Genomic DNA, 20,111 nt, shown 5'->3' with positions numbered 1-20,111 from the left:
AACATCTTCTGGGTATATGCCCAGGAGAGTTATTGCTTGATCTTCCAGTAGAACATTGTCCAATTTTCTGAGGAACCACCAGACTGACTTCCAGAGTGGTTGTACAAGCTTGCAATCCCACCAGCAATGGAGGAGTGTTCCTCTTTCTAAGGAGAGAATTATAAAGCAAAGGCACATAGGGGAGTTGGGGTGGGGATGGGGATTCTATTCAGGAAGAGTAGGGAGGCGGGGTTTCATTAAAATGCAGGCAGCTATCACTGCAGGGTTAATAGTAATGCAGTTTGATTAATACTTTACAAAGGCCATTTGGGCTGATGGGAGCAACTGATGTGAGAGTGCAGAGCATCAATAGAGGGGGTGGGAAGGACGGGGTAGAAGCTGCAGTAGGCTACTGAGTAAAGAATGGTGTGGTGCAGATGAGTGCAGAAGCCATGGAGAGAAACCAGGAGGGCAGACTGAGGATCCTTCTGAAATACCACCAAGAGGAACCAAAGACAGATGGATGTAGAGGCAGAACAAAGCCAAAGGTAGTCTTTTGTGTTTTTTTTTTTTTTTTTTCTTAACCAGCTGAGTGGATAGAGAATCCAGTTCCAGGGAATAGGGAAGAGTGGAGGCAGGGCTGCCTTCGGGAGGGACTCAAGACTCTTTCTGTCTTCCTTCACATGATTATATCGAGTTCAAAGTGTGTGATTGTACTCTCTGAAGAACAGACTTTTTTTTTTTTTTTTTTTTTTTTTTTTTTTGGTATGAGTGAGTTGTGCTGGGAATGAGTTGGGACAGGAGCCTTATTCTTTGCAAATGATGAACAGGTGAAATGTTAAAGAATTGCTAGGTGAAGATTCTTTCTCTGCCAGTGACCTTCTCCAGGGTGTTACCATCAAAAGACATTTCTCACTTTCCTTAACTTTCTATGTTTTTCTGTCATTTCTGGCTCTTACTCTACCTCAAAGTCCCCACCACTCTTTGACTCTGATACACTACATCATGTTTTACCCAGGCTTCTCTGGAAAGAGTGGAAAGTAAATAAGAGCATTCTGAAGTCATTCATGAGGGCAGCATAGCAACAGAGCAAGGCTCAATCAGTCTTCCTCACAGTTGGCCCTTGTTTGGGGTGGATGCATGTGATGGCAGAAGGGAGAGAGTCTGATGACACAGGTTTGATCAGGAGGAAGAAATGAATTTCTACTTCCTAGTAGGTATCAATGGAGAGTCCATTCGCTATGTTTAAGCCACCCTGTCTCTAAAGTGTGAACACTTCCGTCCCTGGCATCACCAGAGAGAAGCCGGTTTATGCAATAGTCAGAAATAAGAAAGAAGGAAGTGGCGTTTTCTGTCCAAGCAGTTGGTTTCTCTAGTTCACTGATTCTCAAAATATGGTCCCAGAACAGCCACCTAGGCATCACATAGGAATTTGAAAGGCATACAGATTCTTGGCTCTACCTTAGGTCTACAGAAGCAGAAACTCTGGGGGTTAAGCCCACTCATCTGTGTTCTACGACATCTTCCATTGAGAGTCTGTTACCTACTAAATGTGCAGAGCCCCCTACTCTGGGTAGCAGTGAGAGAATGTTCAAAGCAAAAGAAAGTGAAATTAAAGCACATAAATAGAGTAACATGGAAATGACTGTCACTCGTCAAACAGTAAAGATACTTGCACACATAACCAGAACCACAGAGAGCGATGATGTTTCTGTTAAGGCTTTCAATCAAGAATTGAAACTGTATCAGATCATGGTTTCTCTAAGTCTTAAATAAATGTATACAGCATGTGTTTGACAAAAAAAGGAGATGGGTAATTTTGAACATTATAATCTATTTTAGCTGCTTCCTGCTGTTAAAGTAAGATTTAATCTTTGAGTTGTTTAAATTGATGAAAAGGGGTTTTTACTAATCGTCTTAGTGCTCTACATTTTTCTAGACTATTTTCAATTAGGACTAGAAAATGATCTTAGGGTATATTTCCCAACATGACTAAGGGTTTTATTTTAGCAAGGCATTAAGTACTGGTGTTAAAAAAATGCCTACTTCCCAATAGAGAAGAAATAACCTTTTGCTATTAAACACGTCTCTCTCTTAGACTTCTGGGAACTATTGCAGACAAGAAGCTGCCTCTATGTGGCCCAGGAGAAGAGTCAGAATAAGAAAAAGAGGGGCCTTATTCTAAGAAGAAAACAGGAGAACTCTGGAAAATCTCAAAGGTAGTGATAGGCTACTTGAAAACTGTGGAAGAAAAGGTAGGTTATACATGGATGTCAACTGAGCTAACAATTTTAGTCCCAAGGCTAAACTTGTGTGTGTGTCTGGCATCCTACCCTTAGGGCAGGCTCACAACCCTCACGTGCTGTAGATCCAACTAGGAGGGCTTTTGTTTTCTTTCATTGCTCTCGTTTGTTTAGTTTGAGATCTTGCCAGGTAGTTCTAGTTGGCCTGGAACTGCCTATGTAGACCAGTTTGACCTTGGTTTTCCTGCCTCTTCTTCCCAAGTTCCTCAGATAGTGGGTGTGTGTGATCATGTTATGGAAGTTGTAGGTATTAGTGAGACAGTGAATCCTCCAGCAAATGGGCCAGCAGTGAAGAATAAATCCATTCGGTCACTGCATATGACATGGAGACAATGAATGAATGCCATCTTGAGAGGAACCTATTATCTTAAACTGGACTACTGGCGTGTGTGTGTGTGTGTGTGTGTGTGTGTGTGTGTGTGTGTGTGTGTGTGTGAGAGAGAGAGAGAGAGAGAGAGAGAGAGAGAGAGAGAGAGAGAGAGAGAGAGAGAGAGAGTGTTGTGTGTGTGGCTGAGAATAGGGAACAACCACAATGCAGGGAGTCAGGCCATAGCCCTGGGATGAGAGTGCCCTAGAGGCAGCTGTACTTTACAGTTTCTGTGTGTTTCTATCTCATTCCCTTTGCACATTCATGTCATTTTGTGTGTACATTTCCAAGAACATACAGCATGTTCTCTTCTTCTTGCTTCTCCTCATCTCTGTGATTTCCATCATTTGCTGTCCATTGCAGTGTGAGCAGGACTTTGATGGTACCATATTAGTTTTTATTTTACAAAAATCTTGAGTTTTTATTGTTCTCTTCCTCTTCTTACATTTAGCTCATTTTGGTTTTAAGCCATTTTTTTTTCATTCAGAAATGTTTGGTTTTTGTCTTTTAAATTTTTCCTGCTATCTCACTATTTTCCTCCATAATATTCTTCTCTACTCCTCTTCATTTTTTCTTACTTTTATATGACATCCCACCCCTTACTTCTTTACTTCAGTCATTTGCTATTTACACACCTACTCTAAAGAATTTTTAAGTTTATATCACATTCTACTATAGTTTTTGCCACTTCCTGTTTTATGGTTTTTGGTGATGTATTACTGAGTTCTCATTTATTTAAAAGGTATCTTTATATGTTGTACAGTTAAAACAACTGCATTGCTGTTAAAAATGCTCGTTCCTCTCTGAGTGGTTCTGGTAATTGTGTCCTCAAGTGTAGACTTCTCAGTATGAAGCTCTCTAAAGAATACTAGAAAAGATCGCCAAACCAACTGACCAGCAAATCACAACACAGACGTGCAAGAAAAATGAAAAAGCAGGGCAGCAGGACATCTCCAGGAGATCACGACTCCTTAAATACCACATGAAAAGATCATGAAATAAGTAACATGCCAGATCAATATGTCAGAGTTTTCTGGTAAAACTGACCAACCACATCAAAGAGGACGCAAATGAGCAGATACATTCTACCATGGACCTAGAGGGGAACGTTAGCAACAGAGAAAAGTCAGCAAATGGACGAGAATGTCAGTGAGATGGATGAAAAAGTCACTGATGTGGAATTAAAGTTCAGCACCACCAACAAAAGGAAACAGAAGAAACTTGGGGAAAAAAATCAGTGATTCAAACAAGCAGTAGACAGCATCACTACTAGACTGAGCCAGTCAGTAGGCTGGGTATCAGAGATGCATAGAAAGAGTTAGAAAATACACTCAAAGATCAATAAAAGAAAGCTAAAAGAACTTACCCAACTTTTTATGATGCCATTCATATTTTTATTTATTCTCCTTTATATGAATATTTATATATTGCTGAATGACATTAATGTGCTTGAAAGCAACAGACTTTTCTAATTTCTTCCAGGGTGTTCTGTATATGAGTTTGTGCAATGTGATGTGGACAAGTGTTATGAATGTGTGTGTGTGTGTGTGTGTGTGTGTGTGTGTGTGTGTAGATCATGAAAACTAGAAAGGGGACAAGGATAGTAAAGGAAGAGACTTTAAGAGGTAGGGAGAAATAGAATACTTATGGCATGAAGGCAGGAGGAGGAAATATTTAGTGGGTTGTGACAGGGACCTGGAGGATGATCCTGGAGAGATAGGGGAGGTAAATGCAGGCCTGTGATGAGAAAGCTGTAATGAAACATATGCATGACAATTTTTCATCAAAACCCATTATATTGTACCCTAATTTAAAATTTTAATAAAAAAAGAATAAAAATCTTCCTTTTGGCAGGGAATTTGCTGATTATTTTATTGCATATTTTCATGCTACCTTTTAATGTCTCAAAATACTGGGTTATATTATGTTGTTTGGGACATAAGAAGGAGTTGGAATTTTTCTTTAAGTTTTATGGAATATGCACTATGAGGTAATGGACTACAGTCGACAAAATATAGGCTGGATATCAGGAAGGTGTCTACCACAGAGTCCAGGTGGGTAACCTTAATGGTTGGTGGTGGACTGTTGAAACTATTTGGTCTTTGATCTTTAGGACCAAGAGAACTGGGGTGTGGGTATGAGAGAAAGAAGAAGACAAGACTTTAGGAGCTTCCTCATCTAAGCATGAAGTAGACACAGTAGCTAGTAACTAACATGAGATGTAAATGTTGCTTTTATTTCATCAAATGAAGTGATGAGATGAGAGCCATACCCAAACTGTGTGAATATATTACCTGGGCTGAGCCCAGATCATTTCTTCTCTGTTCTAACTATCCCTAGGCCAGGCCTGGAAGCTTCTAGCCTCTATACAATCTAATGTTCCAAGATGATTGATTTAATCAGGCTTTTCTTGGTTTCTAACTGAATTGTTCTGCCTGGCTTCATACTAACTTTAGTAATGTGTTCTAATCTCTGGTTCCTTTTCATTTTCTAGCTCCTTCTTATTGTCTTCATCTGTTCTAACTTGTTCTCTCTGTAACCTGTTTCTGTAAAACTGTCCTGGTAAATTGCCATATACACATACCACCAGCCATCACACCACCTTTCTCTCTCTCTCATAGCCTCTCTTTCCTGTCCTGTTCTTGTGTGAGTTGGGCATATCTTATCTTTTGAATCATTTTGTCAGATCTTTGTCCCTCAATTGGATGTCATACATGGCTTCTTGCTTCTACAAACTAACCTTACCTTCATCATTTAAGGACTAAAGGTGTGTACTAAGGGTGTGTCTGTATTTCAGCTAGATCATACTGTAATCTAGGGTGTGTCTGCATTCTGGCTAGGTCAGATCTTTGGATGTGATCCTTTGCCAGAGCAGCCATGTTGCTTGATTAAAATTTGTCTGCAACCCTATAGGTGGAACAACAATATGAACTAACCAGTACCCAGAGATCGTGTCTCTAGCTGCATATGTATCAGAAGATGGTCTAGTCAGCCATCATTGGAAAGAGAGGCCCATTGGTCTTGCAAACTTTATATGCCTCAGTACAGGGGAATGCCAGGACCAAGAAGTGGGAGTGGGTGGGTAGGGGAGTGGGGGTGGGTATGGGGGACTTTTGGGATAGCATTGGAAATGTAAATGAAGAAAATACCTAATTAAAAAAATTAAAAAAAATTCTCTACAATGGGAGACATTGGGGGAACAGGCTCAGGGTTGAAGAAAGTCAAAAACATGTCATGTTTCAAGTGTCTTTTAGACATCGTCCTAGTGAGCCTTATGTAGTTTGTGTCTAGGATAAGTTATGTTTGGCATACATACCAGATGACAGGTTGAGAGAATTGTGCGTAGATGGCCACAGCATTGCCTCTTAGATTGTTTGCTTTTTAACCTTTGTTTCTTCAGTAAGAAAAAAAAAGTGTGATCATCTGTCAAACATGAAGGGAACACCTATTAGAAGTCTGAGAAGAAAGAGCCACAGTGAAGTTGAATTTGACCAGCAAGATGCCAGCGTTTGCTGGGAAACACTGAAGGCCTTCTTTAGGCTGAAATTCAGAGGAGACTGGTTTTCTAATTTATTCCCAGCGAGTGCACAGAGGACAGAGTTTCATCAGATTTGAGGTTTTACAACGGGATGTGATGGAATCCTCAATGCCAAGAATGCTACTTTGTTTAAAATGAAGTTTAAAATAGCAAGAGTATGTTTATATCGTTTCATACACTTTGGAATGCTCTACCGATTCCAAGCCAAAATTCACCACATTATTTTTTTTCAAATTAAACTCAATCAATAGCCTAAATAGCAATTATTAGCATAAAACATTTAGATACAATATGATGCAAATATATACTAACCTTATTAGACATTATGCAATGATGGCTGGAAAATACTCAGCATATTTTTCCGTAATTCAATTATATGTTCCTATAAAAGCAGAAGCTTTGTATACTGAGTCCGAACACTGCACTGAAGTTCATCATTCACGTTAGGTCTGAGTCTGAGCCGTAGTGCTTCAGAGCATGACTGGTTGGCAATGCATGGCGTGTGAGGGGCAGAGTGGGCTTGTGATGTGTTCAGAACCGAGTTGTATTGAGGTTGTGCAATGAGGTATGTGTGAGTGCTGGCAGAAACTCTGCAGATTCATTGTGTGTGTTGAGTCTGAATTAACCTTAGGGCACTGTGCATTCAGAAATGTTTTATTATTGTCAAGCTTTTGCAGTGTTTACATTCAGTTATGAAACCTATAGTGTTTTAAACATACTATTTTAAGAAGCTGTGTTTTTATCAGATCCTGAAACCTTGTTTACAGTTGTCTCATCCAAATGAGATTTGGACACTTGTGAACTTGAGGCTGAAATTTAATTGGTAGGAAAAACCTTACCTAACTTTTTTTTAGGTTATTCATACTCTTTATGAGGTCCTTTGAATAAGGGGACTGTGGCGTGGGGGAGGGGAATGAGGAGGCAGGATCAGGTGTGGGGAGAGACAGGAGAGAGGCCCAGAGGGCTAGGAGAATGAATGAAAATCTGCAGCTGCAGAGGTGGGTGTGAGGGAGGGAGAATCTCTGGGAAGCCCCAGAGATTTGGGACAGGTGAGGCTCCCAGGAGTTAAAGCAGGTGACCTTAGTTGAGAGATGCCTAACAGTGGGGACATGAAACCTGAAGAGGCCATCTTGTAGCCAGGCAGAACCTCCAATGGAGGGATGGGGACACCAACCCACTCACAAAACTTCCCACTCAAAATTTGTCCTGTTTAAAATAAATGCAGGGATGGAGCAGAGAACGGAGGAAAGGCCAACCAATACTGGTCCAACTCAAAACCTATCCCGTGGGCAAGCACCAAGCCCTGACACTATTAATGATACTCTGTTATACCTGCAGACAGAAGCCTAGCATATCTGTCCTCTGAGAGGCTCTATCCAGCAGCAGACTGAAAGAAATGCAGATACCCGCAGCCAAACATTAGATGGAGGTTGGTGACACTTATGAGGAGTTTGGGTAAAGATTGCAGGCCTTAACATAGATGAGAACCCCACAGGAACACCAACAGAGTCAACAAACCTGGATGCCTGAAAGCTGTTAGAGTCTGAGTCACCAACCAAAAACATACACAAGCTGATAAAAGGCTCCTGAGCAAGTATATAGTGGTCGGGCAGCTCAGGCTTCGTGGCTGCCTTGTCTGGCCTCAGTGGGAGAGGATGTGCCTAATCTGGCAGAGGCTTGATATGCCAGGGTGGGGGGATACGCAGAGGAGGTCCCAGAGAAGGGGAGGGGGATGGATGAAGGGAATAGATGAAGGAGGGACAGGGGGAGGACAGCGTTTGGGATGTAAAAAAAAAAAAATGGTCCCCATAGTGCCATGTGTCTGAAAATTTGGTCCTTAGTTGGTAAAACTGTTTGGAAGGGATTAGAAGATGCAGTTTCATAAGTGGAGGTGTGTCAGTGGGAGCTTTGAGGACCAAATGACTCATCATTCTTAGTGTTCCTACTCTTGACTCCTGGCTGCAGATTAAAATGTGAGCTCTCAGCTCTTCCTGCTGACCTGCCTTTGCTCTGCTATAATGGATTCTAATCATATGAACTCGAAGCCCAAATAAATACTTTATTTTATCTGTTTCCTTGGTCATGGTGTTTTGTCACTTTAAGATACTTTATTCCCATTTATATAAATATCCATGTATTTCCAAATAATAAATGTGTTTGAAAACATACTTTTCTGTTTTTTTCAGGATATTATATAATATATAAGAGATATGTGCATATATCTCTTCTAGTTTTACATTGTAAAAATTTCACATTTTATATTATTTGTATGTAGATCATGTAGATCTTATATATGTATGTATATATATGCATATATATAAATGCATCTATATATTCTAAACTTACAAAACAGAACCCAAACTTTGCCTCAGAGTCTTCTAAAATATTTTAGCAGAAGGAAAACTTTCGAACTCAGTCTCTGAGGTCAGCATTACCCTGTTACCAAAGCAGCACAGGGGCAGTGCAAGGAAGAAAAACTACAGACCATCATGTCTGATGGAACTGATACAAAAATACTGATCAAATCACCAGCAAATTGAATTCAGTAGTGTATTAAACAGATTAGATATTGTGGAGAAATGGGGTCATTCTTCACATGCAAGGATAGCTTAATTTCCTTGAAAATTAATAAATGTTATATATCACATTGAACAGTCAATGATGTCTAATATGCAGAGAAAGTATTTGGCAAAGTTAGTACTTTATGATATTAAAAATTCAACAAATGACGAATAAGAGAGAATTATCTGAACTTGGTAAAGAACACATACCAACACTGCTTATTTGACATCATACTCACCAGTGAAAGAGGGAGCCTTTCCTGTATGATAAGGCAAGAACATTCAATCTTACCACCTGTGTCTGGCAGTGCATTGACAATGCCATACAGAGAGAGTAGAGTGAAAAAAGCCATTCAAATTGGAGAAGGTGGAGTTATGTTATCTATACACACACACACACACACACACACACACACACACACACACGCACGCACTCGCGCACACACACACACACAAAACAAACCCCTATTACTTGTTGTACTGGCTAGTTTTGTGTCAACTTGACACAAGCTGGAGTTATCACAGAGAAAGGAGCTTTAGTTGGGAAAAATGCCTCCACAAGATCCAGCTGTAAGGCATATCCTCAATTAGTGATCAAGGGGGAGGTCCTCTTGTGGGCGGTGCCATCTCTGGGCTGGTAGTCTTGGTTCTATAAGAGAGCAAGCTAGGGGAAGCAAGCCAGTAAAGAACATCTCTCCATGGCCTCTGCATCAGCTTCTGCTTCCTGACCTGCTTGAGTTCCAGTCCTGACTTCTTTCAGTGATGAACAGCAATGTGGAAATGTAAGCTGAATAAACCCTTTCCTCCCCAAATTGCTTCCTGGTCATGATGTTTATGCAGGAATAGAAACCCTGACTAAGACACTTGTATAGAAATCCTTAAAGATTTTCCACAAAACTGCTAAACATGAAAAACACCCCTGACTCCGGGTAATCATGATGGATCATGCCTGTGATTCCAGTGCACAGGAAGTAAAGACAGGAAGATCATGAGTTCAAGGTCAGCTTTGACTACAACATTGGATTTGAAGTAAGTCTGAGATTGTGTTTCCCTAAACTAACCAACCAACAAAACAATCAACCTAATTTCCCCACACCAAAATAGATTCAGCAAACTTGTAGAATACAAAAAAATCAGCACACAAGACAATTGGGACAACTCAGGAAGCAATTAAGAAAACAATTCATTGAAAGTATCATCAGAAGGAGCAAAAGACTTAGAAAACCCAGACAAGAGGCAAAGGCACATACAACGGAGACACAGCATTGCTGAAAGAAAGTACAGAAGAAATGCATGAATGGAGATACAGCCTGTGTTTATGGACGGAAGTTTTAATTTTGTTAAAATATCAACTGAACTGATTTAATTCCACCCTTGTAAAACTCCCAATGGTACATTTTTTGCAGAAATAAAAAAAAAATCATCCTAAAATTCAAAGCTCAAGGAATTCTGAATAGTTGAAATAATCTTGAAAACTTGGAAGTCTCATGTTTTCTAATACCACAATTTATAACAAATTACATTAGGAAAATTATTGTCACACTTGCCTAACATGAATGAAGCCCTGTGCATAAAATGTGCGCACATGCATACACAGACAGACACAACAGGCCTATCATGGTACCGAAAACAGAGATGTATATCGTGTAGAAGAAACCAGAAACAAACTCTCCCTTATATATAGTCAAATGCTTTCGACAAAGGAGGCAAGGCCATTCCACGGGAATAGACGTACATTTCAACAATTCTGCCTGGAAGACCATCTTCTCATGCAAATTACTAAAAACAGATCTTAGTTTTCACCATAAATAAGACTCAAACGACCAAAGAACTAAATGTAAGACCTACAACTACCAGAGGAAATCTCAAGGGAAAAGCTTCATGACATTAGATTAGTAAGACTATCTTGGATATGATTCCAAATTTATAGTCAGTAGATGTAAATAGAGATAAGTTGGACAATAGAAACATTAAAAACGGTTATGTGTGGAACCAGGACACAATAGAAAGAGTGAAAAAGTGGAGTGGATAAAAAGTTAATGACTATAATATATAAAGAACAACTACAAGAAAGAACAAAAGCAATGACATAGATCCTCACAAATAACCTGATTGAAAACTAAGTGAAAGTCTTGAAAACATATTTTTTTTTTTAAAGACCAGAGTGCCTGTGGTAAACAAGCATGTGAAGGTTATCTCAGCATCACTGACACATGTATGAACTTGATAAAATTGTGACCAGCAAAATAAACCAGCCACTAGATGAAAAGCACTGTATGTTTCTGGCTACATGAAATACTTAGAGTACTTCCCATCATAGAAACAGCAAGTACAATGCTAGTTGCCAGGAGGTCCATAGGGAGGAAAATATGGGGAATTGTTACTTAACTGATCAAATGAGTCCTGGAAATAGGTACACACTGAGTGAATGGAATTCACAGTAGCAATTGTTCACTTAAGAACGGTGACTCTAATGAATGCTGTATGAGGTCTATACTACCATAATCCAAGATCCTCTGGGGTTTTGGAAAGCATATTGTGTTCACATAGCCATGAGAAAGTAAGATCAGGAGGAAAACATACACAAGGGCAGTGAAGGACGGATAGCTTTGAGGTCCTTGTGAGGCTGGGAATGTGTGGAACAACTTCAAAGGATACCAGTAGTCCTCAGGAACTGTAGTCCTAAACTGTGACCCCAGGAAAGGGGAGCAGGGTATGACTAGTGACACTAAACTGAGGTAATGCAAGAGTGAACCTGGAGTTGATGAACACTGCAGTGTAGAAGACCAAAGTAAAAGCAGAAAGAAGAGAACCGGGCTGTTCTTCTGTGCTCACCTCCATATGGTCCAATGTTGTAGCAAATACAAAGGGCGATAGATGTGTACCGCCCTTCCTGGACCAGAACAAGTGGATTGTGGGAAACAATGTTCTAGGCAGTGATTCTCAAGTTGTGGGTTTCAACCCTTTGGGAGTCAAATGACCCTCTCACAGGTGTTGCCTAAGACTATTGGAAAACACAGACATTTACATTAGAATTTTTAACAGTAGTGAAATTACAGTTGTGATGTAGCAACAAAATTATTTTATAGTTGGGGATCACAACAACATGAAGATCTCTGCTATATAGGGTCACAGATCATTAGGAAGGTTGAGAACTACTGTTCAAGAGAGTACCACGGGGAGATAACCTGGTTCCAGTTAGAGATGAAGGGGAAGGTGTTATCTGGAGAAGTATGGTGGAAGATGGGTGGTTTGAAAGAGACTGAATGTCCAGAGGGTGAAGACTCACCCATTTCATGACAAAGCTTTGAGGAGAGGGAAGTGCGTTTGGTTAAATGTGTAGTTTTATTGTATCTATCACGTGCAAAGGCTGGACTGGGAAAAGGTGAAAAGGATACCACAGTATACGCCAGAAGTTCAATGAGGCATTACCAAATAGAGGTCTTGCAAAACATAAAATAACATGTTGAACCCTTTGAAAATTCTGCTATTACTACAGCTACTGTGTGATACATAATAGGCATTGTGTCTGATGAGGGAGCATCAGGAAATCCTGTCCTAACAAAGACATGTTTCTAATGGGCTAGACTCCTCTTTTTCCGGTTGTGGATAAGCATTTGAGGAACCAATTACTCTACACAAAGACATTAAGAAGAGGGAAAAGTATATGTGAAGGGGTCTTATAAAGCTTAAAATGTTATATACCTAAGAGGACAGGGCTCCAAATATGAACTCTGACTCCATCATAAATCATGATACTGAACATTCACCTTTTTAAAAGTGTGATTATTTACTGGTCCTGCAATGTTAATCTCACAATAAGAACGTACTAGCTTAGGAAAGGAACTTCTCTGTGCTGAGGGCAGTACTGCTGCCTCCTCTCCTTTGGAGTTTTGTTGGTGATGGTTGTCACAGAGGCCCATCAATCATTCATTTGAGATGTTCTTTTAGCAGGCTGAAGTGACTCCCTCATCTTACTATCGAATACCCGAAAGGTTATTACCTCTGTGATCACTCATTTTATTATTGTTGTTCTTTTGCATCTTGGAGACAGATTCTCACTGCTTAGCCCCAGCTAGCCTGAAACTTGCCACGTAGACCGGGTCAGTTTTGAAATTATGGTGATGCTCCTCTCACTGCCTCCTGATTGCTGGGATCATAGGCATGTGCCGTCATGCCTGTGTTGGTTATTTTTTTAATACCAAAGGGAATAATAATACGGAGCTCCCAAGAGTACTGAATCATTAACACAGTATGAAGTACCTTTAAGCTAGAGGTTCTCAACCTGTGAGTTTCGACCCCTTTGGGGCTTGAATGACCTTTTCAAAGGGGTCACTCAAGACCATCTGCATATCAGATAGTTACATTGCAATTCATAGCAGTAGCAAAATTACAGTTGTGATGTAGCAACAAAAATCATTTTATGGGGGTCACCACAACATGAGGAACTGTATCAAGGGGTTAAGAAGGTAGAGAACCACTGCTTTAAGGAGAGAGAGAGAGACAAAGACAGAGAGACAGAGAGAGAGAGAGAGACAGAGAGAAGGTGAGAGTGTTGGAGGATAACAGAGTAGGTGATTGTTGTGGACTGTGGAATGTTAAATTCAGAAAAGTCAGAAAGGGAAAATTAGGGAAGGAGGGCTTCATTTTGGTGTTGTGTTGTTATAATGTAAGTGGTCATTATCATGAGAAGATAGCCCAGACCTCCTGGTCTGCAGTGGAGGTACAAGTGGTGAAAGGCTCTATTCAGCCAAAGCCCTTCACTTCATTGTCAAGAAGCTGTGAAGCACTGAAATGTTTGTGTGACTAGGTCTTTGATCTTTTATCTCTTCATCTCTTCAGTGTGGCCTCCACCAGGCTGTTTTAAGGAAGCTTTAGAAAATGTAAAGCAAAGACTCGTGAGAGATACAGCGCCCAGACAGGCTGACTTGACACATTCTTCCTTTGTCTTTGGGGCAAAGGCAGCGCTTTCAGTACTTTATGTTGAGAATGCTTGGAGGATCTTTTTGTTTCCTTTCTAGACTGGGCTATACATGGAGTGTGGGCTCCTAACCCACTAATACTTGGCTTTGGGAGCACATTTCTGGGTCGGAGTCACATGTATTATCTTGAGCAGTAGTAGGCTCCCCAAGGGGCAATCAAGTGATGCTATCAGGCAGAAACTGCAGGTTACACAGTCCTGACAATCCATGGACAAAGATGATGACCATGAGGACACTGATGATCCTTCGATGCCTATCCCATCCAAGAACAAATGAAGACTTAGGTGAAACTTCTACTTTTGTGGATAGTAATCCCACTACTAAGTATGGTTTGTGGTAGTTACAGCAATGGGAGAGATGCTAAGTTTGTAGAGGCTTAGAAAATGTTACACCGTAAAGAAATGTGCTTAATTTGCACAAACCCATCTCCACATTTTATACTTTAACTATTTATTCATTATTAAGTATACATTTATTAGTGGAAGTGGTGGTACATGCCTGCAATCCAAGCACCCAGGAGGCTGAGGTAGGAGGCTCTCAAGTTCCAGACCAGCCTTGGCTGCATGGCAAGATTATATGTCAATAAATAAAACAAAACAGAAGTATTGAGTGTTTGTATGTGTCAGGTATTATTCTAATGGTTAGGTCTAATTGTAGTGAGCCATGAAGATAAAAAATCTCTACTCTTTTTGGAGTTTATGACTGACAGCTAGCAAATACTACATGCTACATCGTGGCAATCCTAAGAAGAAAATCACAGCATGGAATGAAATAGGGAAATGTATGATGTCCAGGCATGGTAGTTCACGTTTGTAGTCTACTTAAGAATTCCAGGGCAGGCAGAGCTGTATAGAAGACATCATCTCAACTCAGAAACTAGTAGAGGAAAGGCAGAAACGGGGAAAGAAAGGAATGGACAGAAACACAGAATTTGGAACTTTAGAATGGAGTGTTTTCTAATATAGTTTCCAGGGAAGGACTCTCTGAAAAGATGGTGTTTCAAGAACTATGTGAAAGAGGTAAGGTGAGGGGGCAGCCACAGCATTGTTATTAAGAAAGGATAGAAATGACTGGAGAGCTGGCTCACTGGTTAAAATTACTTAATGCTCTAGCAAAGGGCCTGAGTTTGGTTCCCAGCAGCCACATTAGGCATCTTACATATACCTGGAGCTCTAGCTCCTGAGGGGATCTGACACCTCCAGCCTCCACTGGTCCCTGCACTTCTATGAACACATGTGCACACACAAATGCACATATATTAATAATTAAAGCTAATAAAACAAATCTTTTTAAGTGAGAAAGGATAGAAAGGTGTGAGAATGCCCAAGGTTTATGAGGAATGATACAGAGCCCAGAATGTTTGGAATAGTGCTAGGGAGACAATTGTAGGTAGGTAAGGTAGGTAAGATAAGAAAAACAAACCAAACCAAGCAACAACAAACCAGTGGTGCAAGAACCCTGAGCCCAATAAATAAGTCATTGCAAGGACTTTGGGTTTTGCTCACTGGATGAGATGGTGAAATACCTAATAGGTTTCCAGTAAAGGCATAACTACAGATAACTTATATTAGTAGCTGGGTTAAGAATAGAATGAAGAACCGAATCCCCTCCTTCTAAGGTGCCAGCGGACACTATGAGGTTACAGAAAGCATCTTAAACCACTCTCTGCCCTGTCTGTTTTAATGCTGAGGGCTTCAGGCTAGCCAGAGCTCAGGGCAGCCTCAGCCCAGTGAACAGTCTTCTCTGAAGGAAGGAGAGTTTTTCAAAGTAAAAATGAAACAATGGCTAATTATCTGTTTGGGAAATTCTGAGTGTGCTGACTACACATGCTGAATACACTCTATTAACAGTGTTTATAACCAAAATTTTCTATTGAGAAAATACAATTTAGCAAAATATTTACCTGTGTGGTGACATTCACTTCTTTTTGTTTTTTGTTATATCTTTCTGCTTCAGTATCTGCAATATATAAAGCGATTCTCTAAAATCTGAAGACATTGAAAACATTTACAAAACTCAGTTTTTAATTTAAAAACTTTCTCAGAAAGTTAGAGCTTGCATTGTAATACTTGAGAGTACTTTATAGAGTTACTAATAAGGTATTAAAATAAGCCCTACAGTGATACTTTTAAAAGATATAACTTGACATCAGAGGCAATCTACTTCAAGCAAATAAATGTTTGGGAACTGAGCGAAGATACAAGGGGTCTACAAATAATCACCAATTACTGTGGTAGAAAGAACTCTGAGGTTTTTTTTGTTTGTTGTTTTGATTTGTTTTAAGCTCAATAACATGCTGCTTGTAGGTTACAGATACAGAGGGTTAGACACCTGACTACAGGCTGCCTTTAAGGCAGTGAAGGAGGAGAATCAAAAAAGAGTTTAAAAAAATGACTTTTCAGAAAAGGGAAATAGAAGGAAAGCTTTGGAAATCCACAAAGACGGCAAAAAGACACAGAAAAGAGCTAGAGAAACATACATAAAACAGAGTACACTACACAGACAAGCAAGACCAGCACAGCTTCAGCTCCGAAGTTCCTTGTGAGGACTCAGAAGCTGTTTCCGAATGGAAGCCTGATAGAGGCCAGACCTCTCATCTCAGGCCAGCCAGGCTCTCAGGAGCATCAGCTCCAGTGGCCAGTGCAGATGATACAGAGATTGCATTGGTGGAGAGAAAGGTCCTATGTTGTCATGATATGCCACTTGAGAGCTGTTGATCATGGTCTTTCATTTTTTAAAGTTTTATTTGCATATATCAATTAAACATCATGGTAGGTTTCACTATGACACCTTCATACACACATAAAAAGTATATTCATATACACATATAGTATGAATACACACACACACACACACACATGAACACATTCACACACAACTCTCAACCCTTTCTTGTTCTGCTCAGCTCTTTTCCCCTTCCCACCCGTTCCTGTACTAATGCACCACTGTCCTGACATCTTCCTCTCTCCCCTCTCTTTCCCCTCCCTCCCCTCTCTCTTTCTTCCTCTCCTTCTACCCACTGCTCCTCCCCTCCCCACCCCTCCTTTTTCCCTCCACACACTATCTCTTCCCTTTTTTTATGATCTACTGAGTTTAATTAGGGTGTTTACAGGAGCATGATTGAGTAAGGAGTTATTTCCTAGAGCTCAAACATGCTATTGAAGACAAAGTTCTTTCTTTAACTTCTATTGTCACAGAGAGATGGCATCTCATGATCCTCTTACCCTGTTCTGTGACAGAATGTTGATGGGCACAGTCGTGTGCTGATAATCTCAGCTTTTAAGAGCTCAATTGTAATGGCTATTTTTCAACTTAACTACATCTGCAATTAACCTAAAGCCCACACACACCTAGGAGGGACTTACTTTTAATTAATTAAATCGTTTGAAGTTGGGATACCTCTTCTAATCCAGTGATCTACAATATATTTGAGGTGGGAAGACACCCTTTAATCTGGACCACACCTTCTGCCAGCAGCTTATACAAAGGACATGGGAGAAGCAGTTTGCTCTCTTTGCCTGCTTGCTCTCCATGCCAAGTCTACTCTTTCTGTAGCTCTACAGCCTACTTCTTTGCAATTCTGGTGTATAGTGAAGACCAGATGAGACAGCCAGCTAGTGGACTAAATATTTACTGGATTCTTGGACCTGATGGTAGACAACCATTGTAGGGTTAGCTCGACCACAGGCTGTAAGCCTTATGGATTTATTATATTTATACAAAATCATCAGTACTACAAGACCAAGTCATGCTCTGCATTCCCTTAAGAGAGAAACTATTGTTAAAAACTGACATACCTTGAAGATATGAGACCACAGAATATTCTGGGATGTCTGCTACAGCTTTAGAGAGAGCAAAGCCCAGAAAAGGCACCTTTAGCATACAAGGAGGCAGACAGTAATGGACTAAAGGGTGCAGATGGTAAGAGGCTGATTCAGGATGGAAAGTGCACAGAGAAATAGCCCTCCCCTTAGTGGCTGGCATTAGATCAGTTTAACTGGGAATAAATCAAGAGATTGAGGCCAGTGGATGTATCCATTGATCTGTTCACTAAGAGAGGTCCATAGAAGTTACCTACAGCAACATTTCAGCATGTCGGTTAACACTCAGGAGGCACCGAAAAGAATGAAGGTGGGCCCTCTGTCTATGCTTCAGTGCTGAGGATAAGTCCCACACTCAAAGCACTTTGAAGACACTGCCAACCCCCCAACACACTTGGCCCCTACTAAAACATCATGCATAAGGCAGCACTGTAGTCTGGCGAGTCTCAGAAGAGTGAGATAATTTTCCTGGCCCAGAGTGCAAAGATAAGTGAATCCAGCAGAGGCCCCTGATAAGGATGGTAAACTGCTTCTGTGAAGACAGGTCCAGGGGACATCAGATACTTGTGCAGACTCAGCAAGAGTGAAACTGAGAGACTGGAGCCTGCAGGTTGATTGGTCATCTCTTGCTCTATGCATGTAACGGGCGATCTTCAGTTGTTGAGGGCACAGAAAGAAGGAACTTCAACACCTTCTTGTTTTCCCCACTTTCACTTTTTTCATGTGTTCTCTCCCCCATATCATACATTTAGCAGGATTTTTAACTATTTTGTATTTAATTTTATTTGTATTTATCATTTATCCTCATATATTTATCTAATTTTGTTAAAGCACTTTTCATTTGGGGAAAATGTTTTGTCTTTGTTTCTTTTCTTTTTTTAAAAATTTTTATTAGATATTTTCTTCATTTACATTTCAAATGCTATACCAAGAAAGTCCCCTATACTCTCCTCCTGCCCTGGTCCTCTACCCACCCACTCCCACTTCTTGGCCCTGGCATTCCCCTGTACTGGGGCATATAAAGTTTGCAAGACCAAGGAGACTCTCTTCCCAATGATGGCCAACTAGGCCATCTTCTGCTACATATGCAGCTAGAGACACGAGCTCTGAGGGTACTGGTTAGTTCATATTGTTGTTCCACCTATAGGGTTGCAGACCCCTTCAGCTCCTTGGGTACTTTCTCTAGCTCCTCCATTGGGGGCCCTGTGTTCCATCCTATAGATGACTGTGAGCATCCACTTCTGTATTTGCCAGGTACTGGCATAGCCTCACAAGAGACAGCTATATCAGGGTCCTTTCAGCAAAATCTTTCTGGTATATGCAATAGTGTCTGGGTTTGGTGGATGATTATGGGATGGATCCTCAGGTAGGGTAGTCTCTGGATAGTCCATCCTTTCATCTTAGCTCCAAACTTTGTCTCTGTAACTCCTTCCATGGGTATTTTGTTCCCTATTCTAAGGAGGAATGAAGTATCCATGCATTAGTCTTCCTTCTTTTTGTTTTTCCAGTGTTTTGCAAATTGTATCTTGGGTATTCTAAGTTTCTGGGATAATATCCACTTATCAGTGAATGCATATCAAGTGACTTCTTTTGTGATTTGGTTATCTCACTCAGGATGATATCCTCCAGATACACCCATTTGCCAAGGAACTTCATAAATTCATTGTTTTTAATAGCTGAGTAGTACTCCATTGTGTAAATGTACCCCATTTTCTGTATCCATTTCTCTGTTGAGGGACATCTGGGTTCTTTCCAGCTTCTGGCTATTATAAATAAGGCTGCTATGAACATAGTGGAGCATGTGTCCTTATTACCAGTTGGAACATCTTCTGGATATATGCCCAAGAGTGGTATTGTTGAATCCTCCGGTAGTACCATGTCCAATTTTCGGAGGAACCACCAGAACTGATTTCCAGAGTGGTTGTACAAGCTTGCAATCCCACCAGCAATGGAGGAGTGTTCCTCTTTCTCCACATCCTCGTCAGCATCTGCTGTCACCTGAATTTTTGATCTTAGCCATTCAGACTGGTGTAAGGTGAATCTCAGGTTTGTTTTGATTTGTATTTCCCTGATTATTAAGGATGTTGAACATTTTTTCAGGTGCTTCTCAGCCATTCTATATTCCTCGGTTGAGACTTCTTGGTTTAGCTCTGCACACCATTTTTAATGGGGTTATTTGAATTTCTAGAGTCCAGCTTCTTGAGCTCTTTGTATATATTGAATATTAGTCCCCTGTCAGATTTACGATTGGTAAAAATCTTTTCCCAATCTGTTGGTGGCCTTTTTGTGTTATTGGCAGTGTCTTTTGCCTTACAGAAGCTTTGCAATTTTTTGAGGTCTCATTTGTCGATTCTTGATCTCACAGCACAGGCCATTGCTGTTCTGTTTAGGATTTTTTGCCCTGTGCCAATATCTTCGATGTTTTCCCCCACTTTCTCCTCTATAAATTTTAGGTCTCTGGTTTTATATGGAGGTCTTTGATCCACTTAGACTTTAGCTTTGTACAAGGAGATAAGAATGGATCAATTCGCACTCTTCTATGTGATAACTGCCAGTTGTA

At 40.5% G+C, this 20,111-nt stretch overlaps 1 protein-coding gene across 4 annotated transcripts in view; it reads right to left on the bottom strand.

Moving 5' to 3' along the window:
- The window catches only part of Sel1l2 (SEL1L2 adaptor subunit of SYVN1 ubiquitin ligase), a 164,968-nt gene that overhangs the window by 90,457 nt on the left and 54,400 nt on the right, over positions 1-20,111 (bottom strand). For 3 of the 4 annotated variants that reach the window (XM_021150042.1, XM_021150051.2, XM_021150056.1), the window contains exon 2: positions 15,634-15,689. In XM_021150042.1, coding sequence (XP_021005701.1) covers positions 15,634-15,689 — 56 coding nt within the window. Of the gene's footprint in view, positions 1-5,965; positions 6,073-15,633; positions 15,690-20,111 lie in introns of those variants that run through there. The other variant, XM_085829218.1, reaches the window with a different exon arrangement.

This window comes from Mus caroli, unplaced genomic scaffold (assembly GCF_978045245.1).
Source record: "Mus caroli unplaced genomic scaffold, Mus_caroli_1 scaffold_2, whole genome shotgun sequence".
Taxonomy (NCBI): domain Eukaryota; kingdom Metazoa; phylum Chordata; class Mammalia; order Rodentia; family Muridae; genus Mus; species Mus caroli.
This window is presented reverse-complemented; position numbering and strand designations above follow the sequence as displayed.